Here is a 25,580-nt window from a genome sequence, read left to right as displayed (position 1 = left end):
AGAAAGTTTGGGTCCGTTCCCCCCTCCCAGAAGTATCCTCTAAAATTTTACAGGAAGGGGGGCCAAAGGATGCTCCCTTTGACCTAGGAATATCCCCCAAGTTTCAAACCCTTAGCACAATTAGGTAAAAAGTTACAGCAGGATGAACAGTGTTCGTTGACCACCCTGTGGGTTATGGTGAAAACCAGGATTCTAAGAAATGTAAAGGGAACCTATTTCCAAAGCAGACAAGGGTAACGAACTAAACGTCTAAAATGGCCGCCAGATAGGGAACCTGCGTAACGCGCATGGGCCAATTTTTAAAGGCTGGAGGAAGGGAGCGCAAGTATACCTTACCTCAATCTTAATTTCCACCGCGTCTTGCCCATAAAAATTACAAGTGAAAATTTCCACCTTTGTAAATTTTAATTGAAGTGCCTTCAAAGTTCCTATTATTTGAGAAGACGAGAGGACCTTGTAAGAAGCGATCATGATGCCTTCTTTTCATTGCTATCACTTTATTCATCAATATTTAGCAAAATTTGGGCAGAGTTTAACATGGGTTTAGATGGCAGCTTGCAGTGTGAGCCCAAGTGCACCTAAGCGAAATCAATTTCAAAGTGTTACGCAGTGTTTGCACTAGTCAGCCATTCTGGACGTTTAGTTCGTTGGACAAGGGTTCCTTAAAGTGATTAATACAACAGATCTTACAGTTAACATATTGCTCATTAAAAGAGGAAAGACCTTTGTGTGCATTGATGGTCTTTGGTAGGCGAAGTCTTGCCCTCCAGACTGCTTTCCTGCTCGTAACAAACCCACAGGAGATCATGTTTGTCATAAATGGCAACTGCAGTAGCCTTCTTGCACCAAGATCTCTGGAATAATTTATTTTCAAAAATTCGGATTCTGCTTTCGAACAGACATGATTTTCGATCCTTAGAATGACATGTTCAGAATTTATAACTTTTTTCATGCAAGGACCACCATTCTCACCCCGAACATGGATGGAAGGGGGGGGTGTTAAATGCATTAGATGTTGAAATTTAAGATGACCATCATAAATTTTCTTTTCCTTAACTTCAAAACGAAGAGATTAAAGCAGATCCAATTCACATTTCTTTACATTTGTTGCCAAACTAATTTGGAAATTTTTTTAGAAGATTCAAAATTCCTCTAAAGCTGAGAATATTTTGTTGAGTACAACCAAATTCTTTAGATCTTGATACTTTAAAAAGAAAAAATTCTCCTAGGAGAAGATGATAGGGACAGGGAGTAAGACTATGGGAGGATAGGAAACTGTGGTGGCTAGGTGAAAGCGACTTGTATGTATGTATACATGGAAACAAAAATAGCTCCATTGATTTAGGTTCAAAATGGCTATAGAAAGATATGTTGTGAACCTACAGTCAGGTTTATTTCAAACTTGGTGGGCGGGTTTATATGAAGTGCTAAACATGAGCTGGACACTATTTTCAAAAAATATCAGATCCTTTTCAGGATGGCAACCTTCAAATGGCGGAAAACTAGTACTTTCTTGGGAACAGTCACGATTACGGTTAATTTTAATTATAATATTATTGAGTATTTCAATATCAATAAATATTATACAATATTATAATTATAGTAATACATGAAATACCTGATAAGTCCCAAAAGTACTGCACACTTCCTTTTCGTGAGAAAACAGTTAAAGCTATCGACATGCGAATTAGACAGGGCTCTAAATTGAATCCTTAGCTTGAAAACAAGACCAATTGCAGGTCTCTAACTTAAAAATTGCTTAAGTTATATCACTTCAAAGTTGACGTGTAAAAATTGGCCCTGGCGTTTTTCCGACCCCTTTTTTTAATAAAAAAGTAGACGAGAGAAGCTACAAGAGTAGAAAGGCCATTTATTGAAAAAAGTAAACAATAAAACTTACTGAACTTTGGAAATTTAATTCTCTTCGTCTGATAAGTCAACAACTGACCTTTTCAAAGTATTTGCCTTCATTTTTGACGCAAAGTTCCAGTTGTTCTCTCCACTTGACAAGAAATGTTCTCTCAAATTCTTGTTGAGGGATGGATTTAAGGAAGTCTAAACAACAGACTGAATTTTTTCAATTGAGTTAAATCTTCTGCCTCTTAAATTTTTCTTAAGTTCTGGAAACAGCCGAAAATCGCCCAGAGCCAGGTCTTGGTTGCGCGCAGGGTGTGGGAGGCACACAATACTCTTTTGCTCCATGAATTCTTGCGTAAACTTCGCCATGTGCAATCGCACATTATCCTGATGCAGAAGTCAGGTTTTGCAAATTTCCGGACGCTTCTCTATGATGTGTCACTGGAGTTGCTGCAAGAGTATATGAGGACATATATGTAACAATGGCGGTCGCTGACATCCGCCATTTTTAGGGCAAACGCTTTTTTCGAAATCTAGAGCCTCCAAGAATGCCTGTGCAAAGTTTCAGACTTCCAGCACAATTTTTCGGCGAGATATGGACTGAAAAACATGTTATTTGTAAAAACAGCGGATGTGAGAATCCACTGTTTTCTCCGGCCGGCGCGGCAGGACACCGTGAAGATTCGAACCCACTTGCGATAACTGCCCGCCCACCGGCCATGGGCTGTAGCTGACACCCTAATTATACGTATCGGGACCGTCTCACCAGACTTGTTGAATTTTTAACTAATTTTAGAATTTTTCCTTGTTTTTGTTGTAAAAGTTACAAACGGTTTAGTTTCTTGTTCAATTTTGTTAAATGACTCAGCATTGACTAACTTTTGGTTCATTTCAATCGTTTCACCAGCCTTACCCTTCCTGAAAACTTTGCTTCATGCATAAAAAAGTGTTTGCGGATGTCACATTTTTTTCAAATCACTGTTACTCCTTCAATTTTTCACTTACATACATTGTAAAACGTGTGGTTTTAACCGGAAGAGTTGCTCTTCATGAAAATCTTTATAAGAATCCTCTCGGTTTTACGGGCGGAAAAGTTCAAAGCTTCAAAAACTTCAAACGCGATTTTCTCACAATGTGAAAACTCGACATCCGCTATTGTTACAGATAAGTCCTCATATAGTAATGTTTATCCGGAAAGAGTTTGATCTTTTGCGTTCCGCGCTTTAAGATTTTTTATTAAGAAAAGCTGCTAGAACGCTACAGCCAATTTTTACACATCAACTTTGAAGTAATATAACTTTGGCAATTTTTAAGTTAGAGACCTGTTCTTGTTTTCAAGCTAAGGATTCAATTTAGAGCCTTGTCTAAACCGCATGTCAATAGCTCTTACCATTTTCTCAAAAAAGGGAAGTGTGCAGTACTTTTGGGACAGCCTTTGTAGCATGTTATTACGGCTGATGAAATAATCCCACACAATCCTAATAATTACTTTGTGAATTGAACAGTCAACTTGAAACATTTGGGGGTGTTCCTAAGTCAAATAAAGCTACTTAACACCTCCCTAACACTTCGGAGGGTCCTCTATGGGCAGCACTGGCCCTAACCTTACTTTCCTTTTCTTTAAAATAGCAACCCGATTTTTTAATGATACATCATATGCGTAAAAATGAGCTTGTCAGCGCAAATTTTTAATCATTAACTCAAACAGTTTCAAGATGGCTGAAGGTTTCAGTTCAAAATGGCCAAGAAAGGGTATTTTATCTACCTATGAGCGGACAAGGAAAAAACACTAAAAATGTGTCCCAAACTGTACGTGACAGAATAGTAAAATAGTGCTGGGTCCACACTTTTCTGCAGGGAAATCAAGGCCAAAAAATTCCAAACATTTTCACCGGATTCAGAGATTTGGACTCTAATGAGTATCAGTGTAAGACTGATGGGGAAAAGTGTTCAGCTCAGGCAGATGCATTGGAATACTAAGTGTACTTAGTCAATGGTCATGCTAAGAGATCTATGTTGATTTCTCATTAGATCTTGGAAAGAATCGGATATTTTGTAAAACTCTAAAAAACTCTTGAATACATAGTTTGAAATAAATCCGTGTATAGATCAACAAGATAACTATTTTTTTGGCCGTTTTGAACTTGAGCCGACCGCCACGTTGAAACAATTTTGAAATACGAGTGATATCCACTATTTGCCCTTAATTATGTTTCATTAAATTTTTTAATACTTGTTAATAATGAAATAATCAATTACATTCTAATCAAAACAAACAGTAATCCAACTTCCATTGGATCTAGAATAAAAAATTTTCTCCAAAAACCAGCACAGGTCAACATGACCCCGATTTAACATTCGAGAACTTACAATAAATTTACAATACACAATTTGAGAACTTAAAAATGTACGTATTAAATAAGGAAATGAATTAAAGAAACTAGTTGCATTGATAGGCACTCAAAAAACCTCTAAATTCGCACAAAAATTATGTTTTTCACAAAATCGAAAGATTATTTCTTTAACATTGCAATAATTCACAGAATGGCGATAGAAGTTACTGCAAAGAAAATAGTTTGCCCGAAAAAGGAAAGTTTTGAGCAAAAGGAATCATTGGTATTCAGTGAATAAAGTACAGCACAAAAAATAATCTTCTTACATGTAGAAACCAGCGTACAAATATAAATGGCAAGAATGCTGAGAAAACATCCAAACAATTTAAAAATTTAGGAAGCTTGTCAAATTGTTCAACATTACGAAGGAAGTATCTCAATCCATCATCAATGCTTGTTTTGCTTCTGAGCCCTCTTTTCCCCCCTTGACCCAAAGCAAATGGTGATCTCACTAACTTGAGACGAACTTACTTTCCCAAAGTATGCTGAAAAATGGATTATTTCATGAAGTAAGGGCATTGCCAATGGAAGTCAAAAATATCCTTTTCATTGACGGATATGGTCCATGTGCTATCATTTCTCTGCTTCAAGCTCTCATACATCTCCCATATGCTATCTACAGCCTGAACGATATGGATTTGTTCTATGTTGGTCTCACTCATACTGGAGAAGGCTGTGAAAAACAGTGAATGATCTTCATCAAACTGTTTCAATACCTTTTTATTCATAAAAGTACATTTGTGTTCTGCATAAAGTGAAGCCGTTTTCGTTCAGTGAAAGATATGCCGTTCACAAATACAGCATTTCTGGCCTTGGACCACTTTCTTAACAAATCTTGTATATCTCATACACTGCAAGCGACTGCCGGCCGACTGATAAGACTCGGCAGTTTGCATTGAGATATCAACCCTCTTTCCATTACTCCTTCTCAACACATAGACCTATTGCTTACAGTAGCCCTTCCTGTTGTCTCATTTCTTTGTTCTTAATTAGAGGTTTTGGGCAAAAAAATTTTCTTCAAGTTTAATATTACTGGGCTTATATTTATTCATTGATAATTTGATTTACTTCCTCAGTTCAACTTGAAGTGAAGATCTGCTATGTCAGCAAAAAATCCTGTGCGAAAAGTACCGTGCAGTTAATAAATTTTGCTCGCTTTCAGATAATACTTGTGAACAAATGCATGCAGACCTCTTTTCATAGCGTGTGCATTAATAAATCTCAAAAAAATTTTCTCTTGAGAACTTCAGAACAAAAACAAGGAGCAAATTTGGTTAGTCTCTTTACAGCACTTCCAGGGTTGAAAAAAAGGTACAGATAGTCTCATTCAAACTCGGGTTGCATAGAAAACTACCTGATAGATTGTCAAAAATTCTTTTAGCAGCAGCTCAGTTTCCCCATGTCAAATCGAACTTTTTACCAGTATACCATGATCACAATACGAAATCCAGTGTCCCCTGAACAGTAAGAAGAAAATTGGAAAAATTAGGTTAAACAATGTGACTCTACAGTTACATTGAAGAGAGTCACAAGCTTAGTGCTGGACGCTACGAACAGGCTTGCAACTGAGACCAAAATTCAAAATTTTGAGATTTTTATCTAATCTTCCTGGACTTTTTTTTTAAAAAAAAAAAGTTCCTAGACTAATTCCGGCAACATTCCTTAACTTTTCTCTGATTTCAGGAGATAGAAAAAAAAGAACCCTTGAATATTTTTGGAAAGGTGAACATCGAGCTGTTTCAATCATATGTTGTAATTATGGTAGAATATTTTCGAATATTTGGTAAAGATAGTAAACAGCTAACCTCGCAGCTGCTTCACGTTGTTCCCCTTTGAGTGATAAAATGCTTTTGCTGGACTGAGCCTCCGGCAAAATGCCAAGTGCAACTTTTCCAGGTTTTTAAAAACGACATGACAATTCCAGGTTTTCCCTGATTATTGCCATCTTGTCAGAAGATAGATAGATGCAAGAACAAAAACTGAACCAAAAAAAGGGAGAAAAAAACAACTCATTGCAACGCTTTTTTAGATGACTCCATTATGCAGATTTCATTATTCGTAGAGCTTCTCCCTCCTCTTTGGCCACCCGTTATGTATTTCCTCCCTCTACTTACACACCCAGACACCGGCTCTACACTGGGTTGGCTCGTTATGGAACTTTGCTATAAAAAAGAGTAAAAAAAAACCAATGCTTCAACCAGTTTGATATGAAATCTTCTTACGCATTTTAGAATCATTAATATTTCACCCTTTGACGTAAGGGCGTATCCCGATTTGTTTACGTTTTGAGTTGTGCGTACATCCTTAAATGCTTTTAGCTGCTGTTTAATTCTAGCCTAGTCTCAGGTTTGGTTTCTCAATAGTTAATAACCAATAGCCATAAAACTGAAAGGCGAATCTCCTCATTGCCGAAGAGGCAACCTGATGTAAGGGCACGGTCATCTCCACCTTGCCTTGGTGCACTCGGGTTTTCCCTGCCTGCCATCCCTTCAATAGTCGAGTCAGGAAGGCCAAGTCAAAGAAAGAACCCTCTAACATCACCACCTCTGTGCTCTGTAGCTCTTTGAATAGGTACGGTTTTGCGCATAATTACATTTGTCGACTCACATGTTGGAGAAGTAGATGGTAGGGAGGTCTACGCTGACCGTTGAAAAATGATTTCCTCCGAGCAGCTCAGTGCAGGGCAGGAGAGCCGGAAGCCGAGCCACTGGTGAACGTGGGATCAGGGAAGTTTGGTATGTGAGTCCTACTGTCTCTTTGAATGGGGTTTTGTATTCAAATTTTTGACACCTTCTTCATTCAGGTGGAATGAACTAACAAGTTGGATTTTGCAATCGCTAGCGATAGCAATATTCGTCATGGGAACGTTAGCTTCTGGGATATGAAAATGTTAAGGTACAGTTCGTTTGTAGTAACTTCTGAATTGAAGGGGCTATGTAATTTTGTGTTGACATCTCTTTTTTAACATTTTTAATTATTTTCTTTGCATACAAGAAAGCTGTTTTGTACCAATTATTTATTTTCGTTGGATTATATATGGTTTTCGGAAGTTAACGCATTTAAGTTTCAGGTTCGCTTTTTCGGCGTAAAGTATACATAAGGTGTCCCAAAAGCACCGGGACTTGTTCTGTAACTTCGAAAGTAAGATAGATACAGACATGATCTTGATCTCATTTTAAAGATCAACTCAATACCTATCGATTAAAACCAAGATCAGCTCAATCGGATAAAAATTGACCGAGTTAGGGCAATTTGAAATCAGCGAGGAAAACTGAGTAGTAGTAACTGATTAAGTAAACTGAGGCAATATTTCTGTATTCATGGATTAAATCCATCAATCGAGTTCTGATTTTGGCTCATATATCCGTAACGGGTCCTCCAGAGCAATTTTCCACCTTGTACGATGGTTATTATTTCTTTATATCTATGTTTAAAATTTGAGGTGGGATAATGGCGGCTTCTCAAGAGCAACGAGGTAGGCGATCTTTTGCACCAACGAACAGAAAACTGATGGCGAAAAATAACCAATCGGAACCTCCCAAAAAAAAGAATTTGCCCAAAATCGAAACTTCGTGGTTCTGCGCAGATTTACCAGTCAGACACGACATCTCAAGGTGGAAAAAAACTCGCTGAAAGCGAATTTTAGAAATCAACACAACTTGACGTAGAGACATGATTGGCTAAAAAATACAACGGTTTTTGATACATCGGAAAATCAACCAAAAATCGAAGACTGGGCGAAACGCTCAAGGTCGCAGAGGCATAGGGAATCCCATAGCGATAGCAACGGAACGATTGTAAAGACAGGGGAACTCCGTTCCCATGCCAAAAATATTGTAATCCAGGCAGACAAACAAAAGGCCAAGTCTTTTATTGGAAGATTCTTATCTGATTCTATTCGAGTTCTCGCCACAGTTGTCAGTGCAAAGTTTATCCCTTAACCAAATTCTCTTTCTATGCACTTTCCATTTATTAACGCCAACGGTTTCATTACAATCAAATTCAGCCTGAAAATCTGCTAAAATTGTCGGCACGAGCCTGGCTCTTGACTGATCCCTAACACCACTTTTGTCACATACAGCACCATACTTTTTTAATTTGAACCAAAGTTTAGTAGGTTCTTGTCATTTAAAATTGAAGTCTGTTGGTGTACCAATGGGGGAAGAACTAAGAGTAGGTGAATCAAGTTTTGAGGGAGAATCTCTTTCTTTTTTCATAGTGCAAGACCTGAATTTTCTACTCGCTGTAGCCTGAAATGCTTTGGTGGTTCTTACATCAAAACATTTTTTCCTCTTTAAAAGAACTAAAAAAACTGATGTTCACTGGGAGGATTTTTTTTTCTCTTTAGGACAGGTGCATTTCTTTAAATCTTTACGCTTACAAAGATAAATGCTGAATAACTTGGACACCTCGTCGCACAATTTTGAACATCACTAGATTTTGAATACTTGCAAACGTATTCCACAACTTCTGCATATTTCAAATGATAGGACTGCAGCACATTAAAAACTCTTCCGTCTGACACAACACGTAGAGAAACTTTTTTCCGCACACTCTTTATATCTTGCTTAACTTCAAGAGCGATATCCTTGAAAGAAGGTTCTTGAAAGTTTGATGAATTTCGCAGAGTATCTCATTTAAAAAAATTCAATTGCAACACATCTTCGTATGAAGGTAAGCCTTTATGAAGTAGAGAGCGTGGCCTTCCAAAAAAAATGTGCTCCCATACCCCAGGCCCAACAGAACCGGCCAATCTTGCTCACTTGCTAAGGTTCCTAACTTATAGGGATTATCACTACACCGGAGTCAACTCCATTTAATTGAAAGAAAATAGATTAGGCTTACCGATACAATGATTTCATGACCCAAATTTTTCAGTATCTTCTTCAATAGGTTTGAAATCAAATGATCCACGCCCATCCATTTGTAAGTAATACTGAAAAAGTCGGAAAGAAAGCATGATATGCATTATATATTACTCAGATATTCATTATTTTTTCGATTGAAAGGGGATATTTCTGCTATCCTGCATTTACAGTACAAAATATTGCTGAGAAGACAGTTATGAGAAAAATAAATTTAACAGTTTTCAAACTTAGAAGAACAGTCAACTCAAAAATAATGTGTTGACTTAATGCATTATTGGTCAATATATTGCGTTGATTAAAGACCTGAGAGCTGATGAAGATTCATTTGACCGGAATAATATGAAAAGCTTGATGCGAAAACGGCTTTTTGCGCCCCCTGCCCCCTCTGGAATTTTTTCAAACTTTGACTGTTGATTACTCATACTTGGGCGCTTCTTTTCCCAAATTTTAAGACCCTCAAAAAAAGGGGGGTGGAAGTCAAGACCTATGAACCTCGATAGCTCTCGAACAAAGAAAGATGTCGAGGTCCGGTTTGGACGAAAAATCGTCTAAAATGAGTCAGTTAAGTCATTTTTTTTTAATTGTGTCATTCGAAAGTAGTAAGTGACCTAAGCTTACAGTTTTTTTCCTGAATTTTTTTGATGACTGCAAACGGGAGAAAAGTTTATTCGAAAGTGCCAAAAATTAGGGTGGCCTAAAACGGCGTTTGAACTGCGCGCTCGTAGGTTCCGCATGTACACGTCACGATCAATATGGCGGCGGAATGCGTAGTGGAAAGATACACGGCGGCGACGCGTTGGCGGTATGATTTTGTTGGTCAATTGGAGGTCATGTCGGTTACTTTGTTTGAGATTCATATGGATAGCATTTTGCAATTCGGAACTATAGGCAGAACGGTAGGTTTTCAGGAGAGCAACTTTTGCAAAAACCATTGGCGTTTTTCATCAAAACGATCAATGTTGCGGTTTGATGGTTCATTTTATAGCTATGGAGTTCCTTTAACACCCTGTGTTGACAGATTCGTCAAAAACATCACACTGTTGCCAATAATTACAAAAAAAGGCTGTAGTTCCTTATTGCAAAATGAAGAATCCGAGGAAGCTCATTTTGCAATTAGGAACTATAGATTGTTTTAGCGCTGACTGCATAAGGAAGACGACCCTAGTGTCACTATTACAAACTGGAGGGTTAACCCCAACAGAGAAAACACCCCTTCCTTCCATCATACGAGGAAGGGGGGAGGTGCATTGTCCCTGCGGAAAGATATTCCACAAAAAACAGGGTGTGCCAAAAATATGGATACCTACCGACTTGCTAATATTTCGAGAATGGTGGCAAATATTAACATGCAATTTGGACGGGAGGGTTTATAGATTTGATTGACATGAATCGATCAAAAAATGAAAGCATGAATCGATCGACACCGACTCGATCGACAAATTATTGAAAAACCGGTGTTATGATTCCGACATGACCGACATGAATCGATCGAAAAGTTAGAACATGAACCGATTGACGTGATTTGATCGGCACTGATTCGATTGACGACCGTGAATCGATCAAAAACCAGCGAATCGATCCGCAAATCCGTGAATCGATTGACAACCCCGTGATTCGTTCGAAAAATCCGTGAATTGATCGATAAACCCTTGAATAGGTCAACAAACCCGTGAATCGTGAAATTTTGAAAATTCGAAAATCCAAGATTAAGGATGTGGCCTATAATGCTATCTCGGCTCCTGTTCGATGGATCTTGCTGATTTTTGGTACCGGGGGGTATTTTTCGACGGGAAACTCGAATTTCTGGTCAAATTTTGAAAATTTAAAAATCCAAGATGGCGGATGTGGCCTAAAATGCTATCCCGGCTCGTGCTCCATCTATCGCGGTGAATCTTGGTACCAGGTAGTATTTTTGGATGGGAAACTCGAATTTCTGATCGAATTTTGAAAATTCGAAAATCCGAGATGGTGGATGTGGCCGAAAATGACCTTACTTGAGTAAGTATCCCCTGGGGGATCTTTCATTCCTCGGACACACGTTTAAAGGGGAGCTCAGAAGACGCAACCTCAAACTTGTTTTTCGTGGATTGAAATGCGAAAAATATCGGAGAAAATTATTGTGGCTTATGCGTAGTAAATACTTCAAAAAACGCAAAAATCAAAAATCACTGAACAAGCTCAATGTCAAAATTTGAAAAATTTCAATTTTTCGAAACTCGGCTAGGAATTTGAGTTTCCCGGCCAAAAATACCCCCTATGCAACCAAGATTCACCACGATAGGTCGAGCAGCCCGAGATAGCATTTTAGGCCACATCCGCCATCTTGGATTTTCAAATTTTCAAAATTTGACCAGAAATTCGAGTTTCCCGTTCAAAATCCCTAGTAGCACTGTTACACAATGGAATGTTTTTAAAATGTTTCAAATTACGTCAATCTCGGATCAGTCATTGACATATGTTTCCAACAAATTTTCAAAACGAATACATGAAATGGGCAAGTTGGCCGTGTCTTTGAAACGTATTGAAAACAAATCGAAAATGTTTCTAATTGCGGTCATTCAAACTTTTTTAAAAATAAGTTGGAAACGTTTCAAACTTATTTCAAAAAGGCATAAATAACCCACCCGAAAAATGTGTAAGAATTGTGTCAGCTATGTGTTGTCAATATATTGCAGTCCGTTCAATAAACTATATCAGAAAGGTTTCAAAAACATTTCAAAACCATTGCCACAGCTAAGCCTATGATTGAAACATATTTACGGAACATTTCTGCCACAATTTATATGAAAATCAATGAACCTTTATTGACATCTATCGGAAAAAATTTGTAATTGTGTCAATTTCTTTTTTAACGACCCAGGCACAGATTCATATTATTGATTTGTGTACGATATGTTGGGAAAGGAGATCAACTAAATATTTTGGAAACATTTCTAAAACATATTTAAAACGTTGCTGCAGAAATTCTTGGAAGTTCGAAGTTTCTGAGAAATAAACCTGACATATTTCTGACACAATTTAAGTAGCAACGTTTCCAAGATCCTTCAAAAACATGTTTCAGAAACAACTGGCAGATATTTCGTATTTTTAATCTGATAAGGTACAGCTATATGTTGAATCTATGTATGAAACGTGACGGAATGGTATTTGAAACGCCCTCAGGTTTTCGTGTACGGATTTCCCTCATTGCTCTCCAGTTGAAATACTCGTATCACTCTCATTTAATTGATCCGCGGCGATCGTACGTCATAACCATTTATAAAATTAATTTAAACGCATAAGGGTAAGGAAATTTATTTCAGAAATGTGTCAGGAATATATCAGTTAAACAAAACAGTGCTTTGATTGTCATTAAAACCTGGTGAACACAAGTTGAAAACATTTCTCAGACCTTTCTAAAAATTTTCCCAGATCAAACTGAACCCACCAGAGAGCGTTGACGTTTCATTTTCCAATTTTACCAAATTTTGGTTTATTTTTTTGTCTCAAGGTTTACTTTTTGGCTATTTAATTATGCAGAGTTAAAAATAGTTTTAAATTCTTGGTATGTATCGCATTTATCTCCATAAGAGCTTATAAGTTATGGATTATCTAAAATATTGAAACCGTACATCATGCTTTGCGTATACTTTTCTAAAGTGAGGACGTCCTAATCCCTCTGATAGCTTAATACTGATGGAGTGAACCCATAGTTCCATACTCTCCTTAGGCATAGTCTGTAATCAGGCCGCCCAGGCACTTGATTTGATAGCTATAATGCCTCCACGACGTTTGCTAAAACAGATGTCTGAAAATTTTTTTACGGTTAAGAAGTAGTGACATGCGGATGTATTCAACACAGAGTGGGCTCGTGTTTAACACTACATGGACTGTAGTGATTATACCGAAAATGTGTCATAAACATTTAGAAAATCAGAGGAAAATCTGAGTTAAAGGCTCATTGTTTTACAAATGTGTCAGAAATGTGTCAAAAATGCACTGCCAACGGAGACCTTTGCCCATTGTGTCATTGAAATATGTAAAAAATGAATTCGAAACATTTCGGTGACACAATCTGCAAATGTTTCACAGACACATAAAATGTGGTGACATGGGAATGTGTTGAACACAGAGTGGCTTCGTGTTTGACACTTCATTCGGGTTTTTAAAGTATCACGTGAAACATTTCAGAAATGAGGCTTGGTGTCATTGACACGTTTTAAAAACATCTCTAAGATTAGGTGTGCTATTACGGTACCTCCTGGTACCAAAAATCAGCAAGATCGATCAAACAAGAGCCGGGATAGCATTTTAGGCCACATCCGCCATCTTGGATTTTTGGATTTTCAAAATTTGACCAGAAATTCAAGTTTCCCGTCGAAAAATACCCCCGGTTACCAAAAATCAACAGGATCCATCGAACAGGAGCCGAGATAGCATTTTAGGCCACATCCGCCATCTTGGATTTTTGGATTTTCAAAATTTGACCAGAAATTCGAGTTTCCCGTCGAAAAATACCCCCGGATACCAAAAATCAGCAAGATCCATCGAACAGGAGCCGAGATAGCATTTTAGGCCACACCCGCCATCTTGGATTTCTGAATTTTCAAAATTTGACCAGAAATTCGAGTTTCCTGTCGAAAAATACCCCCCGGTACCAAAAGTCAGCAAGATCGGTCGAACAGGAGCCGAGAATGCCGAGAAAGCATTATGCCGTCCTGTCTATAGTTCCGATTTGCAAAATGGGAAATCCGAGTTTCGCATTACGCAATAGGGAACCATAGTATAGGTCCCAATTGCAAAATGAACTTCGCGTGATCCTGCGACGGCAAATTTTTGCGGGGTCGCTGAAGCGGGATAAAAATTGTTTTTGAGGATTTTCTTTTTCTCAATAGTAAGTAAATACCCTCCTGATAAGGAATTCATCATAAAAGGAAAATCGAAAATTTGACCCTAGTTCCTTATTGCATAAAGCTGTCCATATGGTCCCCCTTTAACTTGAGACTTTCAGGATAAAGGGCAGTTTTAGAGGGTGAGTGAATGTAGGTTATTTTGAAGGTCACGACGAAACCAGTGTTTTGAAGTATCAAGTATCACCGACTAAGATCGGACTAGTTCGAAAACTCATCTCCTTTTGGACTTCAGATTTTCTGGATAAGGGGTGGTTTTAGAGGAATATAGGTTGTCTTGAACGCCACGACGAGACGAGTTTTTTGAGGTATCACCGACTATGATCGGACGAATTCGGAAAATCATCCCCCAGTGACCTTGACGTTACTGAACTAAGGGATGGGTCGATTTTCACCAAAAATGAAACATGATGTAGACCTCATAGCAGTGAAGAACCATTCTTAGTTTCGTTTTGATCGTATCGGTAGTGCCGGAAAAAAACGGTCGCAAAGGTTCGTTACATCCCAGCTATAAATATACACATATAAATATATGAGGACATGTATGTAACAATGGCGGTCGCTGACATCCGCCATTTTTAGGGCAAACGCTTTTTTCGAATTCTGGAACCCTTAATAATGCCTGTGCAAATTTTCAGACTTCCAGCGTAATTTTTCGGCGAGATATGGACTGAAAAACATGTCATTTGTAAAAACAGCGGATGTGAGAATCCACTGTTTTCTCCGGCCGGCGCGGCAGGACACCGTGAAGATTCGAACCCACTTGCGATAACTGCCCGCCCACCGGCCATGGGCTGTAGCTGACACCCTAATTATACGTATCGGGACCGTCTCACCAGACTTGTTGAATTTTTAACTAATTTTAGAATTTTTCCTTGTTTTTGTTGTAAAAGTTACAAACGGTTTAGTTTCTTGTTCAATTTTGTTAAATGACTCAGCATTGACTAACTTTTGGTTCATTTCAATCGTTTCACCAGCCTTACCCTTCCTGAAAACTTTGCTTCATACATAAAAAAGTGTTTGAAAGTGATTTTATAAGGAGGAGTATCGTCTTGGGCCTTTTCCGGCCCCACCTGGATTTTGCTGAATGTTTCATATTTTCAAAGTACTTGTCTTAGGTAGACTTTATGCCAAATATTTTACCGAACGGAGCCCATGCAAAGGTGCAACAACGCCTCAAACCCAGAATCTTGGCATCAAAAAATAGTTATTTTCGTCGATTTCTTCGACTGTTATCACTCTTTCAGCAGATGATGCCTAAGTATTTTTTGGCGTACTTTCCGTTTCTGGCCTTTTTAAAGGCCTTCGATAAATTTAAAGGGGCCTTATGGCCCATTATTGCCGTTTTTTGGCCCATTTTTAGGGGTTTTTTCAATTTTACACAAGCAGAAATCAATTCAAACTAAGAACCTTGTACGTTTTTGAAAAGAACGCCAAAAAATGAATAAAAAATGTTCGGTACAACTTTTTACTACGTTGCCAATTTTTGATAAAAATCGTCCCAAAGAGCCAAAAATTGTCCCAAAGAGCCAAAAATGGCCAAAATTCGATTAATTGCCTCGCTTAAGGTTCCAGAAAGTCGGGTACAACTTTCATATTGACGTACACAACAGCTCTTACCTATATATACAACATATCAAAAAATTATAGATGTACCTGGATTCCCACGATGTGACAATTGACCGGGATGTCGATTTTAGCGGCCTTTTTTGACTTGAAGGTAGCTCTTTTGAATGTTATTTCGACTTTAGTCACCCTCTATGGGTGTGTACTATATGTATTTTTCTACATAATTTTCATATCTGCCCATAAAATTGCTTCCTGTAAATTTTAAAAGGCCGAACGGTCCATTGTTGCCAATTTTGACCAATTTTTAGGGATTTTTTCAAGTTTATATGTGTGAAACTTAATTTAATCTAAAAACCATGTACATTTTTGGAAGGAACATAAGGAACATAAAAAAATACATAAATATCTGATTTGAAACTTTTCCCTATGTTGCCAAATTTTCGAGAAAAATCGTCCTGAAGCGCCAAAAATGCCAAAAATTGGATTAAAAATCATGTCGAAGGTTCCAGGAAGTGAATTTTAAGGTTTCTTTCACTACAAATAACGTATCGAAAATGGATAATTGCAATGCGTCTCACGGAACATGTAATGGCTCAGATGAACGTGACAAAACGGACCCTCAAGGTGCTTTTACCTTATCCTTCACTCCAGTTCATTCCTTTATTCCTGTAACCTCGAGATGATCCTTGGTTCTCAAGATGCTTTCTACAAGCCAAATATACCAAACAACAGAAACTGCGTGGGGAAAGTGTCCCACGATCCACATGAAAGTCATAATTCATTTTCTCGAACCATCGACATGATGATTAATCCAATTTTTGGCGCTTCAGGACGATTTTTCTCGAAAATTTGGCAACGTAGGGAAAAGTCACAAATCAGATGTGATGAGCAAGCAAACTTAGGGTAGGTGAGCATAGAGTCCAATCTCTCGGAGGCGATGTTACATAATCTTGGAACAAGGGGTTTTGGGCCTGGGGCTGGTGATGATTATGCAACAAAAAATGGGATCAGAGCATTTCAAAGACAAACATTTATGTACATATAAACATAAACAGGCAAGAATATATGACGCCATCGTGAAAAGTATCGTCCTCTACGGAAGTGAAGTGTGGTCTTTGATGAAGAGAACGCAAGAATGGTTAAGGGCAACTGAAATGGATTTTTAGCAGCTATTTGCCGGAATCTGGAGATGGGACCGTGTCTGAATGACAGAATTCGCCAGATGATGAAGGTTAAAAGAGATATTGTGCACGTCGTCATGTTCAGTTAGTTATGCAGGAATGGATATGTGCAAAAAATGTCGGAGGAGAGGCTGCCCAAACACGTTCTGGATTGGGTATCACCTGGGAAGAGGCGACGGGGACGTCCCGTTAAGGGATGGCGGCAGGGTGTTGACAAAGGGATGTTGCAGTGTCAGTTGCCCGATAACCCATAAGAAGAGAGGCATATGTGGTGTTTGGGTTTTGCAGAACGCCAGAAGGCGTTGTAGGAGAGACTTCATGTATACATAGAAAAATATGAAAGATACTTTGTAGTCCTTCCGATTGTGTAGAGAGATTTTTGGGAGGAGAGAGGATTGCAAAGAATCTTCATTTTCGGCAATTTTCACCGCTCTACCGGTAGGTCCAAAAACTGTCGAATCAAGTTCAAATTTTTCGTGGATGATACTGATGCAAAGCATCAACATTCAACAGGAAAACCCAGTGGAGCAGGACTTTTCAAAACTTCTGGAATTACGACAAACTGTACTGTGGAAAGCCCTTTGGGAATCTTCAACCTCAACATGCCTGTTTCTCTTGAACAGTAAGGTTAGGCAGACCAGGTTCTTCCATCTCACAGTGGTCGGGTCAATTAGGGGTCGCTTCGACGGCTGTTCACCAGCTGATGGCCACTGCTGTCCCGGTCTTCGGTGGGCCCCTGTCATGAGGGGCGTTTCGGCGACCCTCATGACAGGGGCAGTGGAGCAAATTTTTCCCCTCATCCAAAAAAAAAAAAAGGTAAGAATAGGCTTTTGATATGGAGAGGACGGAGGGGGCCTGCGCAATGCGCTCCCTCCCCACATGGCCCTGGGGAACCCTCTATAGACTCTTAAACCTGAAATACATGAAAAGTTACCTTACAATCGCTCCGAATTGGAACTTTTCAAGAGATATTACGTTTATTGAGAGGAAAACTGGCGTTAATTGCGGGGAGCTTTAAAACGGCAGCGCCAGCCTCCCCCCCCCCCCGCCCTTTGGATGGTCTCTAATTTGATTGGAAATTGAGAGACACAATAATTTTTTACTATCTACTTACTGAACTTTTGCGTGGATTCCATTTTTGAATTGAACTAACCACTTTTCAACACAATTCTTAGATGCCTGGATGCCCTCCCCCCCCAAAAAAAAAACCTCCTGAAGGGGCGTGGGGAGTCCTAGAAATATAAAATTTGTATTCTTTTCCACCGATTCCCCATTCTACTTAACCACTTTTCGAAACCCCAAAACAAGTTTTTCTTGGAAAAAGGCCTGGTAAGATACGTCTGGGCCACTTTAGATATATACGGATATTCTTAATTAATCAAGAATTATTGGAGAAAGTTCGTTAAAGCAGCCATTTTTCAACCGATTTCAGCCGCCACCGAATGAATCTCTTTCGGGATGACATGATGGGTAAAAGAAGCCCAAACACGAGTGTATATGTTGCCGGTTGAAAGTCAAGCAAATTTTTTTGAAAGAACCGATCAAGGGACCCTGAAGCAACCGATTTGTCTCGCCAGACCTCCAATTTCTTTTTCCTGACCAAAATCTCCATCGAACGAGGTAGGTGGCCAATTTATATTATTCCGGTTAAGTGAACTATTCATGAGCTCTCGGTTTTTAATCAACATAATACATTGACCAATGATGCATCATATCAACACATTATATTGGAGTTGACTGTTCTTTTAAATTTGAAAACTATAAAATTTATTTCTCTCAGAACTGTTTTCTCAGCAATATTTTGTACTACAAATGCAGGATAGCAAAAATATCCCCATTCTGTCGAAAAAGAGGTCTGTGCGGTGCGCCCCCTCCCTGCACAGTCCTGGGGTTCTTCCTGGTCTTCTCAAGCCTAAAGTATCGTATTTTTCATGAAAAGTTACCTTAGTTGGGTATTAATAATAGTATTAATTAAATCAATAGTATTTGGACATTGCTAAAAGGATAAACGCAGTTGAAGGGTTTGCATAAGACAAGAAGACAGAATAAAAGATACCTCATGATGTTTCCATAAAGAGCGTCTGTGTGAGACTGTGAAAAGCGTGATGCCAACCTCTCGACAATATTGGTACATAGAACCCTCAACATCAACACTAACTGCACTTGTACATTCATCCAGAATGGCAAATTGAGGCGAGTGGTAGAACAGTCTAGCCATCTGAAAAGAATTATTGAGAATGTATACTAACAATTAGTATTGATAAGTAATGTCAAATATCCTTCACTACTGATGTAAATTAAAATTATGGGAAGGTTCAGGCACAGTGAAATCTCAGTGAGTGGTGAAATAAGTTGGTTTATCAATTAGTCATATTCAGATAAAGCTAAGTTTTTCACTGGCCTCATCTGTAATTGAAAGGAATAAAGACCATGATCCTATTACTCTCTGTATTAACATTCATCCAATTTTGACTAGAAGGCCCTCGTGTTAGGTCTCAGTGCTGACTGACTGGCTCAAAATCCGAGAAAAATTAGCCCGTGAAATAGAGCCATAACAACCCCGGATAACCCCATAACAAATATAAATGAGTTAGCTAAAGATATGGAGAAGCTATCCCTGCAAATTCAAGATGCAGCCAAATCCAGTGCTCCCACAGCGTCTAATAACTGCAAAAGCTAATCCACTGAAACTTCCTTCTGAGATAGTAGACCTGATTACACAGAGGCGCACAGTCAGGGGAAAAATACTACATACAAAATTCACTGAGGATAAAAAGGAGTACAACGGACTGAATAAAATTGTATAAAAGCGCTTGAAAGTTTTTCGAAATGAGAAATTTGAGAAATTCATTTGAAGTCCGAGCTCACAGAGAATAATGAATATACTCCGTGGAAAGCCACTAGGTCATTTAAAAGATCGGAGCAAGCAAGTTTCCCTATAAAAAGAGGCAATAAAACTTGGGCAACCAATAATGAAGAAAAGGCAGATGTAATGGCTTCTCATCTTGGAAATGTGTTTCAACCGCATCCTGTTAAGCACAGTAAAATTAGCAAAAATGAGGACATAGAAAACTTAATTTCTTAAACAGATAAAATAAGTCCTATTACTCAAGATGAAATTTTCAGAGAGATTAAAACTAAAATTAATTTACGCAAAGCTCCTGGGTTTGATATGATCTCAGGCATCATATTTAAATAGCTCCCTACCAAGGCCTCACAAAAACTTGTCAAAATTTTCTACGCTGTAATCAAAATAAAATATGTTCCTTCACAGTGGAGGAAGGCAGAAATTACATAATCCTTAAGTTTGGCAAACCAGCATCAGATCCCTCATCGTATCCACCCATATCTTTAATACCTATTACGGACAAGTTATTAAAAAAATTGTATATTAAAAGACTTTTGAAAATAATTGATAAGAAGCATTTAAAATTAATGAGCAGTTTGGATTCCGAAGCAAATACAGCACATTGGAACAATTTCCCCGAACCACAAATTTTATAGAAAAAAAAAACGCTTTCCAGCCACAGTGGAAACGAAAGGTATATTTCGACTAATCGTTTCTATGAAAACAGTTGCGCCTATTGAGCCTGACCGGTCGGAAAATCTTCCCCCTAGAACTTGATATTTTCAGGATAAAGAGTGGTTTTAGAGGGTGAGTGAATGTAGGTTGTTTTGAGGGTCACGACGAAACCAGTGTTTTGAAGTATCACCTCCTAAGATCGGACAAATTCAAAAACTCATCCCCCTTTGAACTTCACATTTTCTGGATAAGGGGTGGTTTTAGAGGGTAGGTGAATATAGGTTGTTTTGAAGGCCACCCACGACGAGACAAGTTTTTTGAGATATCACCGACTAAGATCGGACGAATTCGGAAAATCATCCCCCAGTGACCTTGACCTTACTGAACCAAGGGATGGGTCGATTTTCACCAAAAATGAAACATAATGTAGACCTCATAACAGTGAAAAACCATTCTTAGTTTCGTTCTGATCGTATCGGTGGTTCCGGAAAAAAACGGTCGCAAAGGTTCGTTAGATCTCATATATATATATACACACACACACTCACACAGTCTTGTACGACAATAGTTGTGGGGCCACTGGACTTGTGTGTTGTTGTAAAACTAACCTAACCTAACCTAACTTAACCTAACCTGACCTATCAGGCTTTTTTTTTGCCGATAAATGCCATTTTCTGTCACGATTTTGGTTGTGGGGCCACGCTGCGTGGCCCCACAAGGTGGAGAAGAAGCGTGTACAGAGGCCCCATAACCATTGCCATACAATCGCTCGCAAACACACACACACACACACACACACATATATACACATTTGTACATATATATGTATTTGTACATATATATGTATTTATATATATACTTGGATGGATTTAAATGAGATGTACAACGGTTACACATATAAATTTAGATATTTATTTCGCCAACGTTTCGGAGGCTCATTGCCTCCTTCATCAGGGCATGAGATGGCACTAACATTACAAAAACAGACAACGAGGAGAACGGTCCGCGGTTCCTCGTTGTCTGTTTTTGTAATGTTAGTGTCATCTCATGCCCTGATGAAGGAGGCAATGAGCCTCCGAAACGTTGGCGAAATAAATATCTCAATTTATGTGTGTAACGGTTGTACATCTCAATTATATATATATATAACATTTTCAATCGATAAAATAAAGGTTAAAATACAGTGCCTATGGGTGCCTACAGTGGCTAAATGAGTGCCTTGCTACTCTGGTCTGAGAGACGACTGTATTTTAACCTTTATTTTATCGACTGAAAATGTCCAAGAATTTGGACGAAACGTCTTGGTTTCAATTTTGAATGTGTAAGCCTTCTTTCCCCAGATGTGTTTTCAGTGTATTTATTTTGGGCTACGTTAGATTCACTTTTACATATATATATATATAACACCTACATTTTTCAACTCAAGGCTTCAGGATCGATGCTCTTTGAGCGAAAATTACGAGGTCGTACCGTTTGCAATACGTAGATATTTCTTAGAAATCTACCTAAAAAGCACTTGAAAAAGGAGAAATGCGCAATGCAGTCTTCCTTAATGTGGCTCAGGCATTCAATAGGATCTGGCATGAAAAGTTAAAAAATTAATTAGTTGAAACAAATAATTAAAGCTGCCGAATGAAGTGCCCTTTCTCCATAGAACAAAAAAAATCAATCAGATTAGTTATTTTCTCTCTGGTAAGTCAACTTTCTTCATACGTATTGTGTCCTTTTACATACTCAAATGCAATTACAGGACATACATGCTCTTTTTTACTCATTTCGCACCTCCTACAACATGTATTCTATGCATGTTTCTGTAAAAAATTATACACGTCTTGGTTTCCTAATGTTGTTCTTGCCTCGAAAAAACTAAAGAAGACCAGTAGTTTTTTGGAGTCAAATTAAAAAGCACATAATCAAACAGACATAACAAACTTTTATTCTTGTATACAAAATGAGATCTTATCTTTTCCGACCTCACTTCCCTTCCTCTCTGATCAACTCTTTTTCTTCTATATCTTTCCCTCTTCTTCTATTTTTTGGACCATCAAACCCAGCCCACTCGTCCTCAGAATCGCAACTTTCACCACTCATACCTTTCACCACCTCCCAACTTTTCTTCCTTTTTTTCTTCTTTTTTTACTACTTCTGATACTACACAAGTGGTAATCCTACGCTTCTAGTGAGAGCCCCGCCCCCCTCCGTCCTGACTATGTACCATCCCGAGGCAACCGTTGTTTGAGACCATCAAACTCAGGTCGCCTAGACGGGAATCGAACCTGGCACCTCCTGATTATAGAGCCAGCGCTACAACCACTACACCACAGGAGGCCGAAACATTTTTCATATTATAATAATCGTTATTAACAGGGGGGAATAAAAACTATTTTCGGTCCTTTCTGCATGGACGTGATAGTCCGACTGTCTCAACAAAATGTCTATCAACCTTCTGTAAACAAATGTAGCTAAATTGTGGCTTTCATTAAAATATCTGCAACTGGGGTAAGTGATGAAACTTTACTTTTCAGTATCTTAGGCTGGCTGTGAGCAGCCGTTGCCAACACCGACAGTTCGACGGACAGCGCGCCGGCAACTCCAGCTGCGTGCCGATATGCTGAAGGGCTCACTTACCCAATACGTCCCACTCCTACAAAATAATTCATCTTGCACTCAACTAATAACCGGTTGAATTTATATTTGAAGCGATGATAGTTGAGGGTCTGAGGGATGTGTAGAGATGCTTTACCCAAAGAAGGCAGTTCTTAGGAAATGTCATTTCTGCACCAAACGCATCAATTCTCAAAGGATCGCATAGTGGATCTAGTAATCCAAAGGAGGTTGAAAGAGCATGCCAGTAGATGCAATTTTTCATGGGTGTTTATTAAACTGCATCTTGTGGCATACTCGTTCAAACTCGTTTAAACCTCAGAAGAAAGGAGACAGGCTGCTATACTCCATCAACAGCCAGAAAAGATGGTCGGCTGAACTTGGGCCTTGATGTTTCTTTTTTTATTTTCAACATACATATTTAGGTCTCAATGTTCATTTATCCTCACAGTCCAGGGGCCTGGTAAGTCTACCTGGAATTTCGGGTACAAACCTCGTATTTTGGCCTACAGTATGTTTTTTGGGTCGCTCAATCCGAATCTGAAGTTTCCTTCCTTGTATATGGTGTGCATTTGCCGCCATTTGGAGAAAATAGCCTATAAAGGCCTTTTTTGCGGTTTTTTCAAAATAGGGGCTATGTATGAGAAAAAATCTCGAATTTAGTTAATGTTTTGAAGATCTGACATATCTAATTTGAAAGAAAATGGTATATGCTATATATACTATATACATTTGCTAGGTTTGCTAAAAAATTGAGGAAGATACAGCATCGTGAACATCGCGCCCATTCACGTTTTCGCGGCGCACCCGTCAGCGCGCACTGAGGGCCAGAGGTGCCGGTTGCGCGAGAAAAATTGATATCTCGGCTAAATCCGAACGAAAATCAATAAGTTTTGGTAAGCGGGGGTTTTTTTGGGTCGCTAATCTCGTATCTGATGTCAGGTTTGTTCAACATTTACGAGAAAAGTATGTTATGAGGATTTGAGCTAGTCCAGTGATGACTCATTTTTTTGAGCAATTGTACTGGGATTAGAAACTATTTTAACGCTGGAGAAACTTTCAAAAACAAAATTGAGAACTTGAAAGTGACCAAGAAGAGTCTGGAAAAAGACCTAAGATTTTTACAATTAGAAGAATAAAAGACGGGAATGTTCACAGAGGAACGCTTTATATGGTAATTTTTTTTGTCACTGTCTCCTCGTATCATTGGTTCTTGTGAGTTACCACGCTTGAATAAGAAGAATAACTTTGGAAATTAATGCCCTGCATGGTTTCACGGTTCTATGTTTTGCCGTTGTAAGCTGTTAAGTGGTATGTCAGAGGATCAAAGAAGCATCCTACGAATTTTCTTGAAAGTTTGAAAGGCGCTAGGCATGAGAATAGACAATATTTACTTACAACATTCACTGGAAATGCTGGTCAGCTGAACAGTATTTTTTTACCATTTTTGCACTTGGTGCAACATTCATGGACTTTAATAAATTCCGTACAAATGTTAACCAATTATCGGCTAAGCTCAAAATTCAGAAATTTAAAGAAAAAAATGGCTTTATATCAAATCAGCACTGTATTCAAATATCCAGGGACATGCTGTCGATTGAACTGGTCAACATTAGCAGCTTCTAGTGCGATTAAAATTTTCAATACTTTTGAGAAGCATGAAAACTGTAGAAAGTTGCTGTTATCATTTGGTATGTGAAAGGACACAATTATATTCAGGAAACCTAACATCATAAGTGAAGCAGCAGGACAAAATTTGCTTAAGGTGCATTGTACCATGGGTTAGAAGGGTTAATTCTGCCTTAGTTGGCACAAAGACATGACTGCAAAATTCCTAAATTTGACCATTTGGCAGCATTTCAAAGTCCGAGGGAGAAAAACACAAGCGAATAGCAGTTAAGGTTTGTCTGCACTGTTGCCAGTCTTGAGGAACGATCCACCTTAAACGCTTACATTATTAATAATGCAAAGTCCGGGGGAGAAAAACAAGTTTTCCAAGCAAATAGCAGTTAAGGTTTGTCTGCACTGTTGCCAATCTTGAGGAACGATCCACCCTAAACGCTTACATTATTAATAATGCAAATCATGGCTTGAAAGATTGACCCAACACCCTTCAGAATATCACATTAGGAATCATCATCATTGGAGACTAAAATAAAGTAGGTTTTTTTGGGTTCTTTTAACCCTTAAACGGTTTTCCGGTGTACTAAACAATTTCAGTTTTCATTTAAAGACGCATTTTGTCCTGCTGCGTCACATATAATACCCGTATGGTAGTATGTACCCAGGTGTAAACCCGGTACCCTTTGTATTTTTTCACAAAGAATCTATTTTTGAAGTCAAAATGTCGATTTATCAAAGACTTGCATTGAGGAATCAAAATTTCTTGGGATATACGCAAAAAAAAATCGCTTTTTTGGGCAAAGTATTGCAAAAAACGATATTTTAAATCGATATCTTAATTTGTAAACCACAAAAATAGAATCCTTGACTCAAATTATCGATGAAAACACGTATGGAACGTGCCAGTTGTGTCTCTACAATTATCCAGAAATTATCTTTAAAAAAACACTGTAAAAATGAAAATTTGAGATTTTGGAAGTTCGAGCCTCATGTATTCGATAAAAGTGTTGTCCTATGGAGCCAGGATTTTTTCCTCATCATTTGAAACCAAAAGGCAACTCACTTTCACTAGC

General features: G+C 38.5%; 1 protein-coding gene across 3 annotated transcripts in view; it reads right to left on the bottom strand.

Annotated features, from left to right (window-relative positions):
* LOC109039912 (ATP binding cassette subfamily D member Pmp70) overlaps positions 1 to 25,580 on the bottom strand; it is a 135,093-nt gene that overhangs the window by 8,323 nt on the left and 101,190 nt on the right. Inside the window, exons 15-17 of one of the 3 annotated variants that reach the window (XR_002009771.2) lie at positions 18,814 to 18,975; positions 9,096 to 9,186; positions 5,605 to 5,707 (exon numbers count right to left, since the gene is read on the bottom strand). Coding sequence is in view for 2 of the 3 variants with exons in the window: in XM_019055638.2 (XP_018911183.1) it covers positions 9,109 to 9,186; positions 18,814 to 18,975 (240 nt within the window). In the remaining variant the exon portion in view is untranslated. Of the gene's footprint in view, positions 1 to 5,261; positions 5,708 to 5,733; positions 6,413 to 9,095; positions 9,187 to 18,813; positions 18,976 to 25,580 lie in introns of those variants that run through there. The other 2 variants (XM_019055638.2, XM_019055639.2) reach the window with 2 other exon arrangements.

The sequence above is a fragment of the Bemisia tabaci genome, unplaced genomic scaffold (assembly GCF_918797505.1).
Source record: "Bemisia tabaci unplaced genomic scaffold, PGI_BMITA_v3".
Classification (NCBI taxonomy): Eukaryota; Metazoa; Arthropoda; class Insecta; order Hemiptera; family Aleyrodidae; genus Bemisia; species Bemisia tabaci.
Note: the sequence above shows the minus strand (reverse complement) of the source record. Positions and strands in the feature narration are given on the sequence as shown.